The sequence below is a fragment of the Salvia hispanica genome, chromosome 3 (genome assembly GCF_029641045.1).
Source record: "Salvia hispanica isolate PSC_SH4W2 chromosome 3, Shi_PSC_v1, whole genome shotgun sequence".
In the NCBI taxonomy this organism is placed as follows: Eukaryota; Viridiplantae; Streptophyta; class Magnoliopsida; order Lamiales; family Lamiaceae; genus Salvia; species Salvia hispanica.
Window position 1 is genome coordinate 28627422 of NC_142694.1, and position 23188 is coordinate 28650609.

At 37.7% G+C, this 23188-nt stretch overlaps 4 protein-coding genes and 1 pseudogene across 4 annotated transcripts; 2 read left to right on the forward strand and 3 right to left on the reverse strand.

Annotated features, from left to right (window-relative positions):
- Window positions 1–426: 426 nt before the first annotated feature.
- On the reverse strand, window positions 427–1957 carry LOC125212575 (uncharacterized). The gene is made up of 3 exons (XM_089068515.1): window positions 1828–1957; window positions 842–1039; window positions 427–743 (listed from the first exon to the last, which is right to left on the reverse strand). The coding sequence occupies exons 2-3, from the start codon at window positions 1025–1027 to the stop codon at window positions 651–653; spliced, it is 279 nt and encodes a 92-aa protein (XP_088924641.1). The 5' UTR covers window positions 1028–1039; window positions 1828–1957; the 3' UTR covers window positions 427–650.
- Window positions 1958–2033: 76 nt separating this feature from the next.
- On the forward strand, window positions 2034–6839 carry LOC125212368 (uncharacterized). The gene is made up of 13 exons (XM_089068514.1): window positions 2034–2203; window positions 2299–2360; window positions 3046–3120; window positions 3873–3951; window positions 4031–4101; window positions 4261–4362; window positions 4681–4770; window positions 4871–4945; window positions 5559–5591; window positions 5693–5770; window positions 6280–6321; window positions 6470–6558; window positions 6646–6839. The coding sequence occupies exons 1-13, from the start codon at window positions 2149–2151 to the stop codon at window positions 6665–6667; spliced, it is 873 nt and encodes a 290-aa protein (XP_088924640.1). The 5' UTR covers window positions 2034–2148; the 3' UTR covers window positions 6668–6839.
- Window positions 6840–11488: 4649 nt separating this feature from the next.
- On the forward strand, window positions 11489–12255 carry LOC148930513 (uncharacterized). The gene is made up of 2 exons (XM_089066500.1): window positions 11489–11665; window positions 11743–12255. The coding sequence occupies exons 1-2, from the start codon at window positions 11489–11491 to the stop codon at window positions 12253–12255; spliced, it is 690 nt and encodes a 229-aa protein (XP_088922626.1).
- Window positions 12256–12898: 643 nt separating this feature from the next.
- On the reverse strand, window positions 12899–15510 carry LOC125209616 (uncharacterized; annotated as a pseudogene).
- A 1655-nt stretch (window positions 15511–17165) lies between these two features.
- Window positions 17166–22674, reverse strand: LOC125216398 (Riboflavin synthase-like superfamily protein). Its single transcript, XM_048118099.2, has 14 exons — window positions 21944–22674; window positions 21706–21865; window positions 21118–21166; window positions 20796–20909; window positions 19882–20280; window positions 19322–19705; window positions 19123–19218; window positions 18876–18991; window positions 18574–18744; window positions 18345–18501; window positions 18013–18201; window positions 17814–17942; window positions 17617–17695; window positions 17166–17543 (listed from the first exon to the last, which is right to left on the reverse strand). Exons 1-14 carry the CDS (start codon window positions 22512–22514, stop codon window positions 17434–17436), a joined length of 2724 nt encoding a protein of 907 aa, XP_047974056.1. The 5' UTR covers window positions 22515–22674; the 3' UTR covers window positions 17166–17433.
- Window positions 22675–23188: the final 514 nt, after the last annotated feature.

Genomic DNA, 23188 nt, shown 5'->3' on the forward strand with positions numbered 1-23188 from the left:
ATTAAAAATGAAACGTTTCTAAATATGGAAACAATACTCTTTCTACTTTTTCTTCTCTTTTACTTTACTCTCTCTTCATTAACTCACAAAACAACACTAAATAAAATCTCGTGCCGAAAAGCAAATGTTGCATATTTAATGGGACGGAGGGAGTATATACTAGGATGTCAAAACTATTGGGAAGGCAGCGATGGTTGAGTGTTTCTACTAAAGTGCAAAATTGTTCCATGAATCATCAATGGTGCTACACCATACCGGCCATGAGTGAAAGAATAGTAGGATGAGTTAGAATGCTAGACACGGATTCAGTAGAAATAACTAAACTTCGGCCGGAACTTCTAATCCCCTTCCCCTCTACTGGAGTTTTGTCTGTAGTATTTCAAGGGCAGCCAGATTCATGATTTCATGTATTGTAAACACATGGAATAAATGAAAAATACTAAGAACATGTTGTAAATATTGTTGAATTGTCTGGGCTCAAGGTTGCCAAGTACAAGATTCACGTTAAGTTCAACCTTATTAGCATACACATTTCATAACAACTTCCAAGTATCAGTCTCAAAGATGACTTATTCCACATCTAAAACATTTTGACAACAACTAAATATATCCATTATTAAAGTCCATATCAAAGCAGGGCAGAATACACCTTACTCAGAAACAGTCGTTCGAAGAGGCAAAGAACTTTCAATTTCCTTGGCCTCAGAGTTCTTCTCTGCAACAGCTTTTGACATCCCGAACATCTAAAAGACCATGAAGTGTGCCAAATAGAGTATTACATAATGAGAAGAGAAAATCAAATTCCTGGAAATGTAAATGTTAAAACAGGACTTTAAGCAACCTTCTTGATAGTCTTTTGGAAGCAAGTTTTGTGTTCGTCCATAGAAGCATGGATGAATTCATCAATGTGATCTTTCACGTCTTCTAGGAAAGTTCCACTTTCGCTCTTCTTCTTCCGGCATGAAGCTGCAGCTGGGGTAGAAGCTATGGATGAGGGGTTCTCGGTTGGAGTCTGTTCAGTTGCCATTGCAGTTATAACCTACATAACATTCAGTACCACAATGAAAGCATCACTTATATTGTTTATACATCGAAGCAGAGCACATAAGAGATACGGCAGAAAAGCGAAATCAATGACAAACATAACAATACCTATATCTAAATGTATGTGAGAATCAAACCATAACCTTTTACATCAACATCTAGGCAGCTAAATATGTTTAATTTCCTACAGATATAACATCTTCAATTTCGTATGATCATTCCTAATTAAATTACAAAAGAAACTAGCAATCTTAGTGTTTCGTCAATAGTTAATAGCACAACTCTATCAATTTTAGTTCAAGATTAGAATTTATTCACATTCATGTTAAAAAGCAATTCCAAATCAAATTAAGAAAATATAGCAAACCCAACAATCTATCAATATATAAAAATCAGGTTTTGGGAAAAATTATGTTAGCTGTCATTTAGGCCAGGTGAGTAGAGAGAAAAAAAGTTGATGTGTTACATTTCAGGCATTGCAGGAATTTATAGTCATGAACTCTTGAAGAATTTTATAGTCATGAACTCTTGCAGACAAGTTTGAGCATCACATAATTCAATCCAATTGAGGCTCATAATATTTGGAGAAGTCCCAAATTACTACGAAATACCCCCAATTCAAGTTATAAATTCACAACATATTCTACCTAGCATTACATAAAGCCAATTACAATGAAGTACCCCCAATTCAAATCATAAATTCTCGCCAGCTCAATTCAACAACGACTTTCTCCTGATTTAATCCTTCAATTCGAGGAATAAGATATACATAAAAATTCTTACCAATTTTTCGCAATCGATGTGGAGTTTGAATAATTCTTTATGGAGAAGTAAGAATGGAGACAGAGCGTGCTCGGCTGTAAATCGCGGTAAATGTGAGAAATAGAGATGGAGAGTTTTCTTGGGCTTTTTCTCTCCTTTTCTCCTTACCCAATAAATAGAAATAAAAGGAAATGGGCCAAACCTAGTGGACTGATGCCAATAAGCATCAAAATTGAATCCTGCTATAACAATATTTGTAAAACTGGTTTTGGCAGGAAAATTGCTTGAATATTTATGTATACATCTTTACACCATAATAGATCAATTTCTTAGGGCTCCGCCATGGCCACGCAAGCAGGATTTGGTCTATCAAGGATCGTTCTGATTGCCGGAGCTGGTAAGTTATTGCTTTTTTTTCTTTAATTTTAGTTATTTCTTGTAGATCGATATTAAAAAAGAGGCAATTTTTCTATGGTTTTTTCCCGTGATTAGGTTACACTGGAACCATATTGTTAAAGAATGGGAAACTGTCAGATGTATTGGCTGAGTTGCAGGTATTGAATTTTCCATCTCCATTCTTTTCGAATTTTACTCATTATCTTCTTTAATTTCAATTTTTTAGCTGTATTCGAAATCTTAATACAGTGTGGCTTCTGTTACCAGCTGTGAAGAGAGTTGCTTTGCATTGTAGATAGATATCTTAGTTAGTTTGGTCCAAACGAATGTCAAATTTAGTACTCCTCCATCCCTTAAAAATATTAACACTACTAGTATTTCTTTTTGAGTTCTTCCCTTAAAATTATGAATTTTGTGATTTAGGAAAGAGATGGAACTTGTTTTTCGCTAACAATATTTCAATCATTTTAGTCCGTCCCTTAAAATTATGAATTTTACCAATTGTTCATTAAAATCCGTGCCCCTTCAAAAGTTCATTTTTAAGGGACGTATGGAGTATGTTTTTTCTGCTACTGCGATATTCAATTGGGGAATGCTTGTGAAATATCTCTCAGAGAATAGGCGCTATGTTAATATAATCTCAGAGAAAGTGATCTCGAAACAAATAGACTAGTATAGTACCTGAATATGACATTAAGTTCGAGTAATTCTCAGTTGATGTAGTGGTCTCATGACTGCTTGATACTTTTTAAATTAAGCGAAATTTTTTCAGCTGCAATGTTTATTTAGTTCAAACTATGCGTTTCTTGATTAATTTCAAAATATTTCCCGGATATTTGCCAGAATTTGGTTAAAGGCATGGAGAAATCAGGGGAGTCAGAGGGGGAATCAGATTATTCTGATGCCATTGCTAGCCAGGTTTGTTCTTATATTTCAATTATCATCTTCATGTTGGTGTTATAGACCTTAGTGTTATTTAATTCTCCCTCCATCCCACTCAAGATGTCCACATTCTCGAGTGACACATGATTTTAGGAAGAGTTGTTAGGTGGAGTAAGTAGAGAGAAAAAAATAGTTGAATATTTTAATGAGGAGAGAAAAGAGAGATTTATTTCTAAATTCTAAATATAGAAAGTGGACATCTTGAGTGAGACAAACTAAAAGGAAAGGTGGACATCTTGAGTGAGACAAACTAAAAGGAAAGGTGGACATCTTGAATGGGACGGAGGGAGTAATTATCATCTTCATGTTGCTGTTATAGACCTTAGTATTGAATAATATGTCGTGGTAACTTAGTCAACTGCCTACTTATTCTGTTCAATAATTGTCAATGATAGTTTAGCAAATAATCTATGATCGAAAAACTAATTGATGACTGTCATTTATCCAAGTTATCTGTAGAACTATGATACCATCGTCTTTCACATGTTTGTGTAGAAGTACTTGTCCTCATTTTTGGATGTTCAAATGGCCTTTGGATTTTGGGTTTTGCCTTGTGTTACATCCACCAAAATATTGAGTTTCTCATTGTCCCTTTTCTTTTAAGGATATCGGTGCACTTGTTAGATTACTGTTAAAATGATCTGGGCACAATATGTTAAGTGTAATGCCTGTGGGTATTTCAAAAAGATGTGCCCTTCAGCTTTGATATATGTTTAGCTCATTTTCAGGTCCGTCGATTAGCAATGGAGGTTCGCCAGCTGGCTTCATCTAGGCAGATTACTGTTCTAAATGGGAGCTCTACCCAGAGTCAGTACATTGTGTTTGTCCAAGAGCATATGTCGGCTCATAACTGTGCAAGTTCTGACTCTTGATCTCATTGTTGTAGGTAACTTAACATCTCTTATTGTTCCAGCTGCTGCTGTTGGAGCTTTGGGTTATGGGTACATGTGGTGGAAGGTTAGGGATATATTTCATTCATTTACGTGCCTAGGCTAGGAGGTTCCACATTTAAAGGCTATTCTCTTTTGTGTTTTTTGCTGCCTGCATGTCTTTTTTGGAAACTGATTCTCTTTTTTTTTGACACGATCCCTTCGGCTCGCCTTTTTCAAATGCCAGGGTTATTCCTTCTCAGACCTGATGTATGTATCAAAGCAGAATATGGCAAATGCTGTTTCAAACTTGACAAAACACTTGGATCACGTCTCTGATGCTCTTGCTGTAAGTATAAGCTATAAGGCTGGTTTTTATTGGACCATCATGTTTTCTTTTCCTTGATACCTCTGATTTTGTGATGAGTGTGACAAAAAGTTTATGGTGTCTGCTTATGCCTTTACCGAAATCTGTTACTATTCCAGATGACTGGTAAAGCAAGATTGTAAGAGTAGTTACATGACTTAATTTTTTAGCATGCTTTAGACTTTTATAGTAATTATTTGACCTGCACTCAAAACATTATATCATCTACAACCTTGGTGATCCGACTATTTAACCTATGTAATATCTTTGTGATTGATTTTCTATATGGTTTGCGAGCAGGCAGCAAAAAGGCACTTGACTCAAAGAATTGAGAACTTGGACGGAAAAATTGATGAGCAAATAGAGATTTCTAAATTAATTAGGAATGAGGTACATGCAATTGCATTGCTGATTTCATTTTGTATTTCCTTAACTAGCAATCTAAAGAATGTATAATCAATTCCCAATATATTTTGAACTCTTGAAACAGGTTTCTGATGCGCAAGCTGATCTCTCTCAAATTGGCTTTGATTTGAATGATTTGCATCAGATTGTTTCCGGTTTGGTTAGTTTTCATTTTGTCAAATTATTTATTTATATGTTCCTGCAGTTTGGTTTAAATAGGCTGCAGCATGCTCATATGAATGTTTGTTAATGTGTCTTGTATAAACAATTAAGACGATAACATGGACAAGTAGAAAGAGAGCATAGTCGTTGGAGTATATGTGATTCTTTTAATACACAGTTAATTCTGGCTCTCAATTTTGTTCCCAGTACAAGAAATGTTGACGTTGCCACACTTGTAGATGTGTTTATCTATTAAGTTCATATTTTTTTGAGTCGAAACTTGAAACTTCTGCTAAAACTTTGTTTGTTTTCTATTTGAGTGTCCTCTTGTGCAATAGATGAGTCATGCATTCGAGCTATCACTTTGCACCTCTTTGAATATAACGCTGAAAATCTGATTCGTCCATCTGCCATACACATTCTAGCGCCATGGTTTCATTATTGCAATACTATTGAAGTTAGGTTGCTGTATCACACGTTTTAAGGCTTGAAACTTTGTCCAGGATGCTGCTTCACCATATTTATGTTCTTGGTTCACAAACACTGCAATTTGTATTTCTTTTGAATTGGTTCCTCCCCTTTCAACTCTTATCTCGTATGTTCTGTTGCAGGATGGAAAACTACATTCACTAGAAGACAAGCAGGTGAACCCCTTTTTTGAACTGATATTACTCTAATCTTTATTTTCTTTTTCTGCAAGTTGCTTCTGCAGCACTTAATACTTGCTCATTCTTGCTGTTTACAGGAGTTTGCAAATGCTGGGGTAATGTACCTGTGTAGCATTGTTAATGGGAAAAGGATGGCCATGCCAGAAAGGATTCAGGTTGGTTATTCTCCTTTTCCTGCACTTTATTTTCTCTTTTTTTTTGTGATAAAAATCATTTAATCTATTTTTATATTCTCCTGTGAATCATGCTTAGGTTTTCAATATAATGCCATTTTTTCATCTTTTTAATTTCAAGGTACACCTCTTGAGGGGATAAAAATATTTGAGGCACAGTATTTTTAAAAAAAATCAATCTTGCTTTGCAGTGCCAGGAAACTTTTTATATGCCATTTTAGCTTACATTGTTTCTAGATTTCTTTATATTTAAACTAGTTTGGGCCATTTCTTCATTAGGAAGAATCACTTTTCCTGGTAGGCTTTGAAACCCTTAATCATCATAATTTTCTTACATCTCAGTGGTTATTCGGAAGTTTTATTTCTTAACCGGGAACGGTGGTTTGGGAAGCATCCACATTTCGTCTCCTTATCTTGAGTGATATTCCCGTAAAGTTTAGTAGTTAGCAACCTGCTTTTATTAACTAATTATTTTCAATGGTTTGGTGCAGGATCAATTGAAACTTCCTGGAAATCCAATGCAAAATCTCATGGTACCTCTCATCTATTCTCTACTAACTCTGTTGGCATGCTGCAGTTTTGTGATACCAACTGATATTAATGAATCAACAAACTGATATGGTTCTTAGTTTGATCACAACTCTACGATGATATGTACAATTAATTTTACGGTGTTTTCAGGGTCTTAGAGCGATCGTAGATTCTCCCAACAGTACTTTATTGACAGATGGGAGTGTGCATGATAATAAGCTCAGTAAACCCATAACGAGGTACACTATTTCATCTCATGTGCATGTCTGAATTCTGCTTCATATATTTAAATGTGGGTATTTAAAAGCGTTGAATTTGAATATCAGGAATTTTTCAAACAAGAGCTGACTGCTAGCTTTGTAAGAGTATGCTACTTCTTCAAACAGGTGGTAGCGGCTATAGAGTTAATTGTGGTTTCTGTGCGATATAATCTTCTCGATTATCATATGTAACATAAATTGATACGAACCTATACATTTATTTTATTTCGAAAGTATTAATTTAGCTTTATTTTATATTATTGTTATAGTCGTTAGAATTTGATTTGATTTGATTTATTTTAGTACTCCAGATTTCTTTATATCCTATATAATATAAATATTTGTGGAGTATTCTATCAATATTAGCTAGATATACAAAATAGCCAATAGTTACATTTCAATATAAGCAATTCTTACTCCATTTAAGATCAGAATGCACTCTTAATATCTTGAAGAATTTTTTTGTATTAATCAATATATTTCCAGTTCCTAGAATGTAGGAGTATAAAACTGATGATTGAGCATGTGTATCAAATAAAAACTGAAAAGAAATGATAATAGAAATTGTGTTAATGAGGTTCACATTAATAATAATGTAAAAAAGTTATACTTAAAAAAAAACAAAAAAAATATATTTCATGTTCCATCGGTCTATGATTAAATGTTCTATATTTGACTGTCACCATGGTTTTAAAATATTGTTCGACTTTATAAAGTAAAGTGGATGAAAAAACTTAGTGGAATGTGACGTCTACCTTTATACATAATTATATAATAAAATGAGAATGGAATGAGTTAGTGGAATATATGGTCCACTTACCAAATATAATAAAAATTAAATGAGACATTTATTGGCGCACAGACAAGAAAGAAAAAAATGGGACATTTAATGGCAGATGGAGGGAGTACTAATTTTAGTATTTTTCAAGTACCCCTTTCGTCCCATCGAATATGACTTACTTTCCTTTTTGGTTTTTCAAATCAAGATGACCCATTACTAAAAATGGAAGCATCTTTTATCTCTATTTATTCTATCTCTCTTACTTTATTCTCACCACTTAACACACAAAATAAAATTGCATAAAATCTCGTGCCGCCAAAGGAAGGGGGTCATCTTCCTTGGGGCGGAGGGAGTATAAGATTAATTTTGGACTCTAGGATGTGTTTGGTTTGCAAGATTGTATCTCGAGATTAAATATGTAGTGTGTTTGGTTCATGATATTCAATCTCATAACTCAATATTAGATAGATAATCATAAAATAATTAGTCATAGCTAATCCCCTTTCAGCCTCTTCCTCTAACTAATAGTATAATCTAACAGTTCAATCTTAAATTATATCTTGATACTCCCTCTGTCTCCGATTAAGAGTCACACTTTTCCATTTTGGTTCGTACCCAATTAAAAGTCACACTTAATTTTTATCATAAATTGTAAGTAGGTCTCACATTCCACTAACTCAATTCACTCACATTTTATTATAAAATCAATATAAAAAAATGGGTCTCACGTTTCACTAACTTTTTCAACCAACTTTTCTTCATATTTCTTGAAATTCGTGTCCAGTTAAAATATGACTCCTAATCAAGAACGGATGGAGTATTATTTTATCTAGCAAATCAAACCCACCTAATATTTTTATAAATTAATCCCTCAACGATATTAAATGGGAAGGTGAGCGGAGTGTGCAGTGAGTTGGGGCTTCTGTACAAAACTAGACAATAAACTGGCGGCAATCGGTGATGGCCATGTCAAACACATGTCTATATTTAGAAAAGTTCAGTGGTAGACGATAGCTTATCTATATTAAGAAAAGAGCGGTAATATTTAATGCTCCACAATTTAATTATTTTAAATTTAAAATATTCTCCCGGTTCACAAAAAGTTTCCCAAATTTAATACAGTAAAATATTTGATATTGTGTGCTGGAGGATTATGATACTTTTAATTGATACTGCAGAACTTATAAACCATGTCTTCTAACAAGTCACACCTCAAATGTTAGGGATCTAAACTATTTTGGTTTACAGGGAACTAAATTACTTAGATATACAGTTAATCAAAGTTTCAATTAAGATGGAGATATTGGGGACACACTGAGTGTTGAAGCATTTAAATAGGACTCAAAAACAACCATTAATAGCTATAAGCGTTAATCATCTCTAATCTAAAAGCAAACATCACTCCTAAACTGATGATTATGTCACACCTGGAACATAGCATTGTTAATTCAGTAACATCACAAAACAAAAACAAGCTTCTTCAGCATACGTACAGTCAGTTTGCAAGATTGTTTCCAAATTAAATATTTAGTGTGTTTGATTCATGAGATTGAATTCCACAATTCAATCCTATATGAATAATCATGGGATACCGACTAATTAGTCATAGCTAACTCCCCTATGACTAGAATAATCTCACAACCCAATCCTAGATTGTATCTTCGTATTATTTTATCTAGAAAACCGAACACCGCCATAAAGTATGTGTTTATATATTAAAAAAAAGAGCCTATTGATGATCATCTTAATATTGTTCAACCAGGAGGCATGAATCTTGATAATTTTGGCTAGTTTTGATTTTAGAATCAAAGAGATGAACAACAATTTTAACTCTAATCTGCTTGCTCCTTTGTGTGTTTTTCCATGGGTTAATTCTATTTTTGTTCTAGGATACATTGCTCATTCCATCTTAATACTGCGTTTTTTTTAGCTTCCCAGTTTGGGAGAAACGCATGTCCGTCATGCGTCTTTCTATAATGAAACGCATCAGGGTTACGCGTTTTAACCAAAGACGCATAACAATCATGCGTTTATCAATTTTTTAATTTTTTTTTAAAAGACGCATGACGCTTATGCGTCTATAGGTAAGACGCATAACGCACATGCGTCTTTAATTTGAATTTAGACGCACATCCAGAACTCAGACGCAGAACGCACAGCGTGGAAAAAAACGGCAGCGGCGATTCTTGGCGATTTCCGGCGACTTCTTCCAATTTTTCGTTTTATTTCGGTAAGTTTTCTTCAACCCTTCAACATTCTTCACTTATTGGTTGGTTATTGGCTTTTTTGTTTTGGTTTTAGGTGATTTTGTAAATTAGGGTTTTTGATGAAATTGTTCAATTAGTCTGATAATTTGCTGTTTTGTTAATTGTAACGGGTTTTTGTTGATGATATGCAAGCAATTGATTCTATATGTTTGTGAAATTTATCCAATTATTGAAGTTGTGAAATTCATCGAATTAGTGAAGAATGATTGTTGAATTTAGAAATTAATGTGAGAAATTCATCTTACATTGGGTTGTTAAATTGGGTGGATTCTTAATTTATTTGTGGGATAGGCCCCTAACCATCATTAGGCCCCTAACCATTATGCCTTCAGTTGCATAGTATGAGATAAAGTTCTATTAAAGTTTGTCTATTATTGGAGCAACTGTATTAAACAGGCACACTAGAATGATATCTTGTAGTTATTGTTTTGTGAATTATTTGTTTGTAATTATTGTTTTGTGAATTATTTGTTTGTAATTATTGTTTTGTGAAAATCTTGTAGGATTAGATGGCAACTTCAAGTTCTAGAGGGCAATTTTTATATGGACCTGAAGATCCGTCAGTTCTATATCTTCAGAAACAACACATATCAAATAAACTACTGACGGAAGGCACATCACATATTTTCAAAGTTCGCCGGACGGAAAGTAAGACATGGGATGTGGATATTCATGCCAATGTGAGGCATTGGCTTAACATGTTTGGTTTTGGAGGCGTGATCGAATGTGGAAAGTCGATGAAGGTCGACAACGAGCTTATAACTGCTTTGATTGAGCGTTGGAGGCCGGAGACACATACTTTCCATCTACCGGTTGGAGAGGCGACAATCACCCTAGAAGATGTGCAAGTCATGTGGGGCTTGAGAGCGGACGGTCGTGTTTTCACAGGCCGTGACCATCATACCAGATATACTGATTGGCCCAGCAAGTGCCGAGATTTGTTGGGATGGATACCCGATGCAGCATCAGAGACAAAGCAAGACGGTATGCTGATGACCGCTCTGATCAACCAAACAAGGATACCTTTGGGTGATGACCTGCCTCCTTATGTCTACATCCAAAGGGCACGTATCCATGCCTTAATCTTGTTAGGAGGACTGATTCTACCAGACACTACTGGGTGTAAGGTTCCTTTCATGTGGCTAAATGCATTTGAGGATCAAGACGATGTGATAAATATTAGTTGGGGAAGTGCAGCTTTATCGTACTTGTATCATTATATGTGTGAGGCTTCCATGGACAAGAGGAAAGAGTTGGGCGGGCCCATGATTCTTCTGCAGCTTTGGGCGTGGGAAAGAATGCCTACATTGAGGCCGTCATTCGTAGTAGCGCCTGTGCACGAGCCGTATACGCCATGTGGCGCCAGGTGATATATTTAAACATTTATTTGTTTATGCATCTTGAGTTTTTTTTTTACACCAATTTTATTTATAGGTGGAAAGGAACTACTCAGATAGGAAATGCTCCTAGATATTCGGTGGAGCATTACCGTGATCAAATATCCTTGATTAAACCTGGCCAGGTGACTTTCTCTTTTGATTACTTAATGTATGAATTTATTATGAAGTTAATTTGCGCTGGTTTTTTTGTAGTTTGTATGGACACCATATGTGGATCGCATATTGTCAGACTACTGCAATGATGTGAATGAGTGCTATATGTGCGACACTTATTTGGTATGTTGGTCGTATGTCGAGGCGCATGAGGCTGGACGAGTGCGCAGACAATTTAATCGATACCAGGGGATTCCTCAATCCATAGATAGGATGCTCAAAAACGCCGATCATTTACAAATGATCGGCGTGGTAAGAAGGGTACTGATTGAGAAAAGATGCATCAGTTCTTCATTGGGGAGTGGGACATGAGGTATGAAAGGTTCCAGGCAACCGTAGATGCTGCGATGATGTCCATAAACATCCCATCGAATCCGGGATATATGGCGTGGTATAACAGGATTACAGTGACGTACCTTACTCAACCTGGGGGGGTACAGACAACTGCTGGGATGAACGAGTCGGCTTCGTTGATGAGATTATTTGTAAGTTTGTGATATTAAACTATATGCTTTCATTTGTTATATACGTATTGATATTTGTATGATTTTTTTTTATCTAGGTTGAGGGTTTTCAGGAGATTTGGCATATGACTACTGAACAAGAAATAGACCCAAGAATACGACGATTTCGTGAAATCGCTAGGCATGTCCTTCAGTCAACGAACCACGCCGATGTCATGGAGTACCCATCTTCCCAACACCGCGATGTGGTCATGCCTTTTGAACCACAAGACATTCCACCACGTCGAAGTCATAGAGTGGGGGGTGCTCGAACTGGTGGGCACGGTAACACAAAACAGATAAGGATGTCGCAGCAGCAGTGGGATTATGTGCAACCAGAGCCTATGAATCCAGAGTATGACCCACCTCAATGGTCTTTCTATCCAAGCCAGGAGTCGCAATCACAGTGGGGGCGTCCCCTCTATTCCCCAAGCCAACCTGAGCCTGATTGGAGTCGTCGCCCATACTCACAAAGCCAAAATGAGCCGCAATGGAGTGGAGCCCGAGCATCAGTCGATTCATACTTCCAAAGTGATGAAGAGATTTTCATCCAGGAAGAACAAGGAGATTGAACCGTCGAAATACACACCATCGTCGTATAAGTAGCTCTTTATGGAAGGATGTAATGTTATATATATTTTGTGTACTTCTGTCTTTTTTTTTTAAACTTTATATTGGTTTTTTCTTGAACTTGTTTTTCATTATATATTGTTGTTTTGTTACGTGATTAACAGGTTTATGGTGTTATATATTAAGATGAATTCTTGCCAAATTTTTTAAAAATAAAAATCATCATATTACGTGGTTTTAAAAATAAACAGCACAACATCAAGTTGCTTATGGTAGAGATTAGTTATAGTTTAATTGAATACTTTTTTATGATGGAAATAAGCTAATCATATTAATTAAGGAAATACTAATATGATTTGGTATAGTGAGAAAAAAACAAAAAAAAAAGTAGTTCACAATTATAGAAAAAGTAGTCCAACACTAATAACGCTACTGCAGTTTTTTTGACCCTGTTTTCTGGAATTTGTCTACAAAAGTTCACAATTATAGAAAATAAATACATAAATACACACTGTGACACACATAGCAGCATAAACCTTCATTTCTTCAAGACACTGCAAGAAAATAGTTTTTATGTCAGCATTATTATCTACTTAAAGCAAGAAATATTATAAGAACTTACTTGTGCATATAGGCTGCTAGAAACTACATAACACGACCGACTGAGCAATTTCTTCGGTCGTGTCCCTCTTGCCCACAATTCCTGCAACGGCGGGGAGCTTTCGGTTCACCTTCCTCGCGGACATCCATTTGATTAGGTATCCTCTTCTTTCTACCACGGCCACGCCTTCGAGGAAGCAACTGCTCAGGGGTGATGTCCAATTTCCATCCAGATTTAGCCCAATAATCTTCGTGTCTTGGTGCATCCCATGGATGAGGACTAGAATACTGTGCTTCCCATGTAGATTTGTGGAATTTTGTAGATATGAGCTCAAACATAGCGATACCTCTATCTCTAGCAACTGCACAAGCATGTGAGCAAGGAACTCTCCACGTCTGCCACTTCCCACAAGTGCACTTAGAATCTTCAAACTGCACCTTCTGTACATTGTTGCCCTTTGGCTTCCCATCTTCTAACCGTGCCTAACTTCGAATTTGGTAATGTCCTAATCCTCGGTCAAGTACAAAAATGTGATGTTTTTGCCCCTTGGCATCATTCTCAGCAAGTTTGTCCCTCGCCCACGGTGTTAACCGACCTTCGGTGTGCTGTATTTTTGTCTTCTTTTGTGCCCACCATTCCACTGTTCTCCAAAATGTGAGATCAATCAAAGCTCTAATTGGCAACTCTCTTACACCCCTCAAAACATTGTTGTAGCACTCCGACATGTTTGTTGAGGTAACCCCACATCTAAGTCCATCATCGTAACAAAGAGACCAATTTTCTTTTTCGGCCCTATTCAGCTGTCGTATCGCATCAGGGTTTCCTCATGCAGTGCACGCCGTCTTCTCTTATATTTACGCTCTTGAGTTGTAGCACCCAATGCCCACACCATGCATTTCCCAGCAGGACCCTTGCACTTCTGCAAGATATTTTTCCTCACATGGATCAAACAAAATTTGTGGTGACATTTTGGCTCCTTTTTCCATTCATCAGAATCCATAGCCTTGAAAATTCCTTTATGCCTATCCGATATGATGCACACCTCCCTCTGGTATTTCACCACATGAATTCTTACATGTTTCAAGAACCATGTCCAACTGTCGCCAGTTTCCTCATCAACAACGGCATATGCAATAGGTAAGCATTTTTTGTTAGCATCAACACCACAAGCAACAAGCAATTTACCTTTAAATCTTCCTCGGAGGTGAGTCCCGTCAATTGTTAAAACCGGTTGGGCCAGCTGAAAAGCATGTATAGCAGCTCCAAATGCCCAAAAGACATAACTGAACACCTTTTTACCTCCGTGACTCAACAACTCGTTGTGCTTCCACTCAACAATTGTGCTTGGATTCTGTGACTGCAGTTCAAGCATGTAGCTTGGTAACTGTCTGAATGATTCCTCCCATCCACCACAGACAATCTCTAAAGCCTTTCTCCGTGCATACCATGCCTTCTTGTAACTGATCACCACATTGAATCTTTCATGAATATAGGTTTTTATGTTCGAGGCCTTGAAAGAAACATTTTATTGTATTTGATGTCGTATACACAGAGCAATCATCGCTGATGAAAAGTTAGCATGTCCTCTATTCACACGATGACCTTCACAAGTATGCCGTCTCACCCACTTCCTAATTTCCCAAAGATCATCATGAGCCCTTTGTGTAACAGAGACTTCCCACGAACATTCATTCGCTTTTTCAGCGTCGGTCTCGCTGATAATAGCTATCCCATCTTCTGTCGTTCCTGCTGGAAATTTGCATACGGCATGCCACCTTCTTAACTTGCTCTCAACGACCTTAAACTGTCTTTGATGCTACAAACTCCACATAGTCATAGCCGTCTTCACATGCAGCTTGGAGTCAAATTTTGTTCCCATACCAATCCGATATGGATGTCTCTCATCCCAGTACATGTTGCTGTGTTCATTACCAACTTCATCAGGTACCTCAGAAGGACCACTTGGTAAGCTGCGAAAGAATTTCATCCCCTTGGGAACGTATTTTGGAAGTGGTTGTTCACCTTGCACAACGGGTTTACAAACTACTATCTCATCATCAGAAGCATCACCAAGAGAATCCTCACTTAGACTGGCATCTGCCTCAGATGTTACTGGCGACAATGGTTCATCATTATCTCGTACAATGCGAGTATTATCATCAAGGGTATCTGCAACATCTAAGTCGTTATTTATTCCAACACCAACATTAACAGCATCTGCAACACTCATATCACGATCAGAGCTCACATGTTCAACCCTCGCCGATAATCCAATACCACAATCAACAACGCCATAATCAACACCTGGTGTGATTTCTGAACTTCTCACAGGTGAATACTCAACAAACAATTCAATACAACGAGTAGAATTTTGAGCATCGTTTAACATAAACTCCACACTTTGATCAGTGTAAATCTCAGTACATATATAACTCATAGTGGATGCAAAGACTAGACAATGTCTCCATGATATTTGAATGACGTGTTGATTCATATCTATTCTCATTGCACCACATATCATTGCAACTAATTCAGAATACGAAACGCACGAATTCAATATAATGAAGCCTCTCGCCCGAGGTGGATCATAACAAATACCCAAGTGTGGAAGTTGAACTATTTTACCACCCCAATACAAACTCACAAATATTTGCATGATTTCTGCATAAGAAAATATAACAAATACAAAAATTAGGGACAATTTTTTTCCTATGAACCCTAATTTAATAAATCAGGGAAAACCAACCTAATCTAACAATATTATTCAATAATTAAGAGTAAGAGATAAACTTACCTAAATATAACTACAAGATGGAAGAAATTGCCCGACAAAATTAACGAAATCGCCGGAAATTGGCTCAAAATCGCGCTGACTCCTTTTTTTCTCTCATCTTTCGCAGAATGGTATTCTGCCTCTGTCTATCGCGATTTATGTTCAAAATAGAGACGCATGACCCTTATGCGTCTTAGGGAAAGACGCATGAGGGTCATGCGTCTTTCAATAAAAAAATTAAAAAATTAAAAGACGCACGATGGTCATGCGTCTTACCCTAAAACGCATGAATCTGATGCGTTTCATTAACGGAAGACGCATGATCCTCATGCGTCTTTCCCAAACTGGGAAGCTAAATAAAGTCCAGTATTAATTTGGAATGGCTATTGTATCCTAGAACAAAAATAGAATTAACCCGTTTTTCCATGCATTGCATTTGCAGGAGATACTTAAAGGTCTCGATGTCACAAGGAATTGTAGGAAATTGAGTTTGAAATGTAAATGAGAATGAGAATGTGAGGCTTATATATTATTGACTAAAGTTCAAAACTAATTTTCTATATTTGTAAAAAAAAAATTGGTTCTACACCTTAAGTGTAATAGCTTCTAGTCCTAAACAATATATTTTGGTCTATATTTAACTATTCCATCAAAAAGTTGTCTGGTCCAGCCTCATGGATTGTATGGGAATTTGGGAACAATTGTACTCAAGCCCAAAGCCCTCAGAGCATTCACATTCGGTACCTCAAACAGATCAGACCATGGAAATGGCAGTCCAATTTGGTCCTGTGCATTGTAGGGAGGGCGGAGGGGGCAGGACCACCGTGGAGGTCCCACACCATGTCTCGATGGCAGTCTGGTGTGGCCAACATCTATGTTGCAACCCGTTGGACCATACTGTAAGTGGATTAGGCTAGGTTGAGCATGGTCGATAGGGTGCATATTTTTAAAAACTTTTGAAATTACCTTCGTGAATTCATATACAATAATTCACTTTCAATTTAATTCAAAATCACTTTCAATTTCATTTTTAATTTAGAATTTATATCTTTAAATTAAGTAATCTTTCTTCAGGGCCATTGCAGTTTATTTAATTTCTTTAACTACGGAAAAATTAAAACGTGAATAGTATGTAACCGAATAGCCCAACATCCCAATAGAATTGGCTCAAACCCGAGCAAATTGCCCCAATTGATATTCATAGTTATGGATCCGCCATGACCTCCTTGTTAGGTTGTCGCAATATTAGTGACTATTTCGTCTATCACACATTCCATTACTAAAATGCGAACTTTTTTTTGTAGTCACGGTTGCAAGATACGTATATTCTAAGGCCATGTTTGGTAGGAGTGATAATTCATCTAGGGATGGAAATCTATAACATTTTTTTTTTCATGAATTTGCATCCCTAGATGAGTTATCACCCTTACAAACATGCCATAAATCAATAATCGTTTTATGCGTGCTAATTTATTACACAACAAAACCAGGCAAACTAAATTTATTTAGTCTAATGTATTGTTTGCTGCTCCATGAGATCAAAATAAATCTACGAAAAATACATTTTTTACATTTCTTTTTATGCATACATCCAATGCTTCACCATTGTTCCTGCTTCCGAAAGAAATCTCTACTTTTTCAATAATCGGAATTTCTCTATTCTATTCGTATAATGACTTCTTTGATTCATTTACATTTTTAAAAATGAATTTATAATGCGTGTATGCGTATATGTGTATATATTTATATATATGCCCCCGTTGAACATGAGTAATTACAAATCGCGCGTGATATATCTTCTTTGCTTCAGAAGTATTCCTTATGAAACTCAAACCTTGTGGATGTCTTGTAACTCAATTCTTGCGATAGCTTCTTCAGCTCCTTCGCTAAAATAGGCATACCGCAGTAGAATACACCTGCACGTCACCAGTCAGTTTAGGTGGCGTTCGATTCGTTAGACAAGATAATAGTGAGAGACGAGGCATTTACCAACTGTCGAACATGGATGCTTCGCAGCTACTTTGTGGAACACCTCTCTCCAATTAGGCCTTGCAAAATGTGTTATAACCTGCAACGTGAAATTATAAGGGGCCGTTTAATAGAGAAAATAGATAAGACAAACTATGATTTGTTATAGTAAAATTATTTTTAATTTTAAAATAACATGGGGACACAAAAATTAGTACTCGAGTTCCGGATAGGATGTCGACTCCGTGTTTAGCGTGGTTGAGAGCCTGCACCATCGTGATGAGAGTCGACCGTGCATCGCCCTCTTCATACACACTTGTTAGGTAGTTGTGCATCTCGATTTGGCCCTGTTAAATATCAACCATTAACATAACTAAGAAGGAGGAGGAGGAGGAGGAGGAGGAGGAGGAGGAGTACCTTATGGTCCATCTCCGCAACCTCACTCATCACCCCCTTGAACCACTCAAACGATCCAGGCTCCCTAGTCACCCAGTAGAAATGCGCATTCCTCGTCTTCTGCGACTTCTTCCTCCCGCCAGATGTGTCGTACGAGGAGGCAAAGCTGTTCGAGCTGTCATCCGACCGGCTGGCCTCCGTGTTAGAGTCCTAAAAAAAATCAACAGGAAACTAATATTTATCAATAGTGTTGCAACTTACAAGTCCAAAAACATTTTGTTGAGCTTAAATAAGATATTTCTGACTATCAATAATGCTAGAATAAAATTAAAATTAAAATCCGCTTCGCGTACCACTTGATCTTCAAGCCTGGTATTGTTCAAGAGATCCCTGAGGATGCTTATGAAAGGGGTGGCGCCAATTCCCAGGCCAACGAGCAGCAGCACATCGTAGTTCTGGTATTCCTGCGCGGGTGCTCCATAAGGCCCATCAACCAGCAATTTAGGCAGGCTGCACCAGGTTAGGTTAAATGTTTTGATCATTCAATAATACTCAAACATAAAATGAACAAGAAAAGCTTACCCTGTTTGATCAACGTTTCCCATCGATCCAAATTTAGCACGACCAATCACACACGTCGAGCTATTATCCTCAGTGAACACTCGCTTCAGTTCTTTAGTCCAATCACCAACTGTCCGGATATGAACGCTCAGATAATTGTCACCTGGTGCTGAAGTAAGCGAAAACGGATGCCTGCACAAAAATCATACTATAATTATTATTTTATCACGATCGACTTTGAAAGGAATATACTATATTCATACAATAAAAAAAATTTGTGTCCGCCCCTGAAAACGTGTATGATATGTGATGGTGGTGCTCACCACTCGAAGGAGGAGATTGCCGGACACTGAAGGAAAATATATTGGCCGCTCTTATATTTGAAGCCGTTCGGTTTTGTCATCACCAAGCTGAAGACACCTCCTGGAAGTACAGAAACCTATAAAGTCCAAAAACAAGCATGTAAAATGTTCTATTTTGTCATGCTCATAATTTATTTCATTTCTCTGTTGTCATTTTGTTACTCTGCACAACTGTTTATTTTACGAGTCATATTGCAATCGAGATTACCTTGAGAATCCTAACTGCATAATGTTCTGATCTGCAGGTTCTCAAACTTCTCTCTGCTATGTAAAGAATCAGCGGAACTGAAATATACATCCATGTCTGTTACATGCAAACCAAAATGATAACATTAGTGCTAACAAATAGTCTTTGTAGAACAATATTAGAGTGAAGTGATTTATAAAAATGCATATCCCAGTCTTACTGTTTTTTGGTACCAGCGATGAACGAGGAATAAGAACGAGCCATGAATCAAAAGCAGGACATAGACGAGGCCGAGGAGGTGGTGCGAGTACCAGAATGCATTAAACCCGGTTACTCTGTTAAACGGAGGAGGCAACTTCACTCCGTTTCTCCTAAATCTCCGTGTGGCCAATGTGAAGGCTAGCATCATCAGCACCACCATAGAGATCCCAGTCGTGCCGATGACACCTCTCAAGAGGCCGCTGTAGGTAGGCTGGCCATCCTTAAAATCGGGAGCAATAAGCGCGAACCTCTCAGGAGAAGATCTAGCAATGCGGGGGAAATCGCACGTTATATGCACTCCCGCATGGACTACCACCGCAATCGCGATAGCCGACGCAATTATCTGCAGATGAGCACCCATTTGTTTTATCTTCCGATTAATCTATTTAAATGCTACTCCTTCCGTCCCTTAATAATTGTCATACTTCATTTCACTAACTTTTTTTATCCACTTTCCTCTTTATTTACTAAAACATGTGCTGGTCAAAGTGAGACACATATTGAGGACGGGGTGTCTACCTTGTGGAAATTAATGTTGTCGTCGAAAGGAATAACTAATCTTGCTCTGGTGGAACGCAGCCATGTGAGTATGTTGCGGCAAACTGGAAGGAGGATGAGGGCCATGTTGAGCTTGAGCGTCTCGGCGGCTCCTTTGGCTGTGGTGAGGCAATTGCCCATCACCTGAAACGCGGCCTTCTGCCGGTACTGGAGGAACTTCCACGTGAAGAGCCCGGCCATGGCGCAAACCCATACCAGCAGAAGCAAGGCTCTTTGCCAGTTATCCAGCAACACCGACAAGAACTTGTTCATCACCACGCTGCTGAAATTCTGGCTCCATCCCACACTTGTTGTGCTCAAAGGCCTACTGTAGTTCATGTAGTTGTCCCTTTGTAGGAGAAGTGTCTCCAACTGCCATAACTGAAACACACCATTTTTCCCATGAGATGACTCACCACATAGGGCCCTAGACGAAAGAGTATAAGAAATTTTATCTACTTCTTTAATTATAAATGTAGACTACATATCTAGTTATGATGAAAGCAAGTTTTTTTTTTTTTTTGTTTTCCTTATTTTAGGGGGTTGGTGGGTGAGTTGTATCTTAATTAAGGAGTAGAATGTTGTCTGGTAAGTGATATTAATAAAATTCAGTTGACCCAAAGTGAAATTATTGTTAATATCATTAAGTGTCAAATTGAAAAGGCAAATGTATAGACTAACTTTGATTAGGTTAGTATAGCAATGATGGGTACATTTCAACTGATTATAGACTTAATTAAAAGTTAATGACTTTTTATTGCGTCATCGCCTTTTCTTCTCTGGTTTCGTTATCTAACGATGGATTATGCAACCACTATGATTTACGTGGCTAATTTCGTAAACATATTATTCTAAACATTAATATTATTTTTATGAAGTAAGGCAATGATGGGTACCTCAATGTAGCCGAGGCATTCAGGGTCAAGCTCTTCCATTATTAAAGAGGCGTATTCGTTGGCACGTTCCTTGAAATTGGACAGCTTATTTGCAGAAGCACTCAGCATTATTAGCTGGTTTAGGTCAAAACATAAATTAAACTCATATTAGCATTTTCATGACTTTCTCCAACATTTTTTTTAAATAAAGAAAGAAATTAACACAAGAATATTGCTGTCGATCTCGAATTAGGTGAGCAGAAAAAACACATGAGTTAAAAGAAATAACACAATTTAAAATTGAGGATGTATATATATAACACTTTTTACCTATATTTCTTACCTCTTGTACTTCGTCCCTAGTGATTTTTCCATCTCCATTTATGTCAGCCCTGTGCCAACAATCAAAATCATGTTTCATCAATAGACAAAAGTCTGATTATAACTACAAGCCCTAAAATAGAAATTAATCTCCAAAATCTGAAAAAAAGTAAAAAATCGAACCAATTTATTTTAGGAGAGAAAAAGTGTGCAACAGTTCATATCATCTAGTAGAAGTATTCTGACAAAGATTGTCGATTCTAAAAGTCGATTTAGTAAATTACTCATCAATTCATATTCCCGAAATTTTAATGTTTGGTAGTGATTTGGTACGTGTTTAGAGTAATGGAATAAATGTTAAAAAGAAAAGTGAAAAGAAGTGGTTTTGACAAGAAAACAAAGAAAGATGAGTGACCTAAAATAGGATTAGACATTTTGGACTAACAAGAAAATTAAACTAAACGCAAGTGATAGAAAAGAGAAACCTCAAAAATTAAAGCACTAATCCGGACCGTTCAATCTCTAGGAGTATAAATCAGGGGCAAATCAACGGTGAGAATTGAATATTTAAATTAATAGAAGTAAAAAAAGAGCGGTTGTTGATGCTAACATATCAAAGAAAATTTGGAGGCGCGCGTCGAAACTGCCGTCGGAAATTTGGAGCCAAAAATCATGGAGCTCCGCCTTGGTGATTTTGCCGGTTTTGAGCCTCCGCCGCCGCGCCAGTGCGTCGAAAACCCCCAACGCGAACTCCTTCGAGTCTCCCATCCCTAATTTCAAACAATTAGGGATCGGATTTCCGAAATCGATGCCAATTGAGTGTTCAATTTTGTTTGAATTTTATTTACCTATGCATTCGCCGAAATCGTGGCGGGAGAGCAGGCCGTCGACGGCGAGGACGGCGAATCTGGCCTCGACGAGCTTCCAGAGCATGTCGGGGTGAGATTCGCCGCCGGTGCTGCGGCTGATGAATCGGAGGCCGCCGAGGGCTCTCTGCGCGGTGGATTTGTTCCGCATCATCTTCGCCTTCATCTTCATCATCTCACGCGCCGTCACCACCGCCGCCTGGTGGTGCTGGTCCTCGGCGGCGTCCGACGTGGACGTCCTCTCCGACGGCGTCCTCCGCCACGAGAACATCCGCCGCAGCCGCGACGCCGCCGACGTGCTCCGCGCGAGGAATCCGCCGGCCTGGTCGTCGTCGCCAGCGGAGGAGGAGGCATTGGCGGGGGCGACGCTGCAGAGGACGACGGAGTTGTCGTCGAGCTCGAGCGTGACCTCGACCATCTCCTCGCCGGCGATGTTGCGGCTGAGGTCGTTGAGGTAGACCGGTAGCATTGCGCCGCCGAAGAGAGGCGGCTCGCGCGAGCATTCCGCCGCGTCGAAGGAGCGGCTGCTGCTCCCGAACGACGGCGTCCTCATAAATAACTAAGCAATCAAAAAAATTGATGAATAATGCGGAATGAGGAATTGATCAGAATTTACATCGCATCGATGATCGAGATCATCATCATCATCAGCTACTGAGTGAAAATTAGGGATTACGAAGAAGAAGAAGAAGAAAGAGGAAGAGAGAGAGATGAGAATGAGATGTTAAAATAAGGAGAGCACCTCTCAACCGAATGGAATGCACACAAATTTCAACGCATGTATGTGCCCAGTCGTGCCTAAGCAGAGTGGTTGGAGCTTTCCAATTTCTCCAAATGACTCTCTTCAAATTCCATTTTATTACTGTCTTTGTCCTTAGCTACCCCCATCAATTAACTATTCTAATCTTTTTTTTATTTTAACTTTATTCAAACTCATTTTATTTTATTTATAAGCCTGTACCTCCATTTTTTGTCCTATATTTCCAGCTACCTTTGATTTTAAGTTTCGTAACCTCACTTTTTTAATGTACTAGTACTTCATTTTTTACAAAGTATATGAGGATCATTATTCGTATATATACTTTGAGTTGATATATATATAAAACTGAAACTATCCAATTCTTTAAATAAATAAAATTATTCAAATTGATATAACAAAGATAAAAATGGTCATAATGATTAAAAAACAACTTTAACCATTTTAAATTGAAATAATATAATTGTCCC

Bases quoted from the DNA above. Each gene is read 5' to 3' on its own strand.
- LOC125216398 (XM_048118099.2), bottom strand. From the start codon at position 22,514: ATGAGGACGCCGTCGTTCGGGAGCAGCAGCCGCTCCTTCGACGCGGCG. The intron at 19,706-19,881 runs GTAGACACCCCG...GCTCATCTGCAG, and splicing joins ACAACATTAATTTCCACAAG to ATAATTGCGTCGGCTATCGC. The intron at 17,696-17,813 runs GTACTAATTTTT...TTCACGTTGCAG, and splicing joins ACATCCTATCCGGAACTCGA to GTTATAACACATTTTGCAAG.
- LOC125212575 (XM_089068515.1), bottom strand. From the start codon at position 1,027: ATGGCAACTGAACAGACTCCAACCGAGAACCCCTCATCCATAGCTTCT. The intron at 744-841 runs GTTGCTTAAAGT...ATGGTCTTTTAG, and splicing joins TCCAAAAGACTATCAAGAAG to ATGTTCGGGATGTCAAAAGC.
- LOC148930513 (XM_089066500.1), top strand. From the start codon at position 11,489: ATGAGGTATGAAAGGTTCCAGGCAACCGTAGATGCTGCGATGATGTCC. The intron at 11,666-11,742 runs GTAAGTTTGTGA...TTTTTTATCTAG, and splicing joins CTTCGTTGATGAGATTATTT to GTTGAGGGTTTTCAGGAGAT.
- LOC125212368 (XM_089068514.1), top strand. From the start codon at position 2,149: ATGGCCACGCAAGCAGGATTTGGTCTATCAAGGATCGTTCTGATTGCC. The intron at 2,204-2,298 runs GTAAGTTATTGC...TCCCGTGATTAG, and splicing joins CGTTCTGATTGCCGGAGCTG to GTTACACTGGAACCATATTG. The intron at 4,771-4,870 runs GTACATGCAATT...CTCTTGAAACAG, and splicing joins CTAAATTAATTAGGAATGAG to GTTTCTGATGCGCAAGCTGA.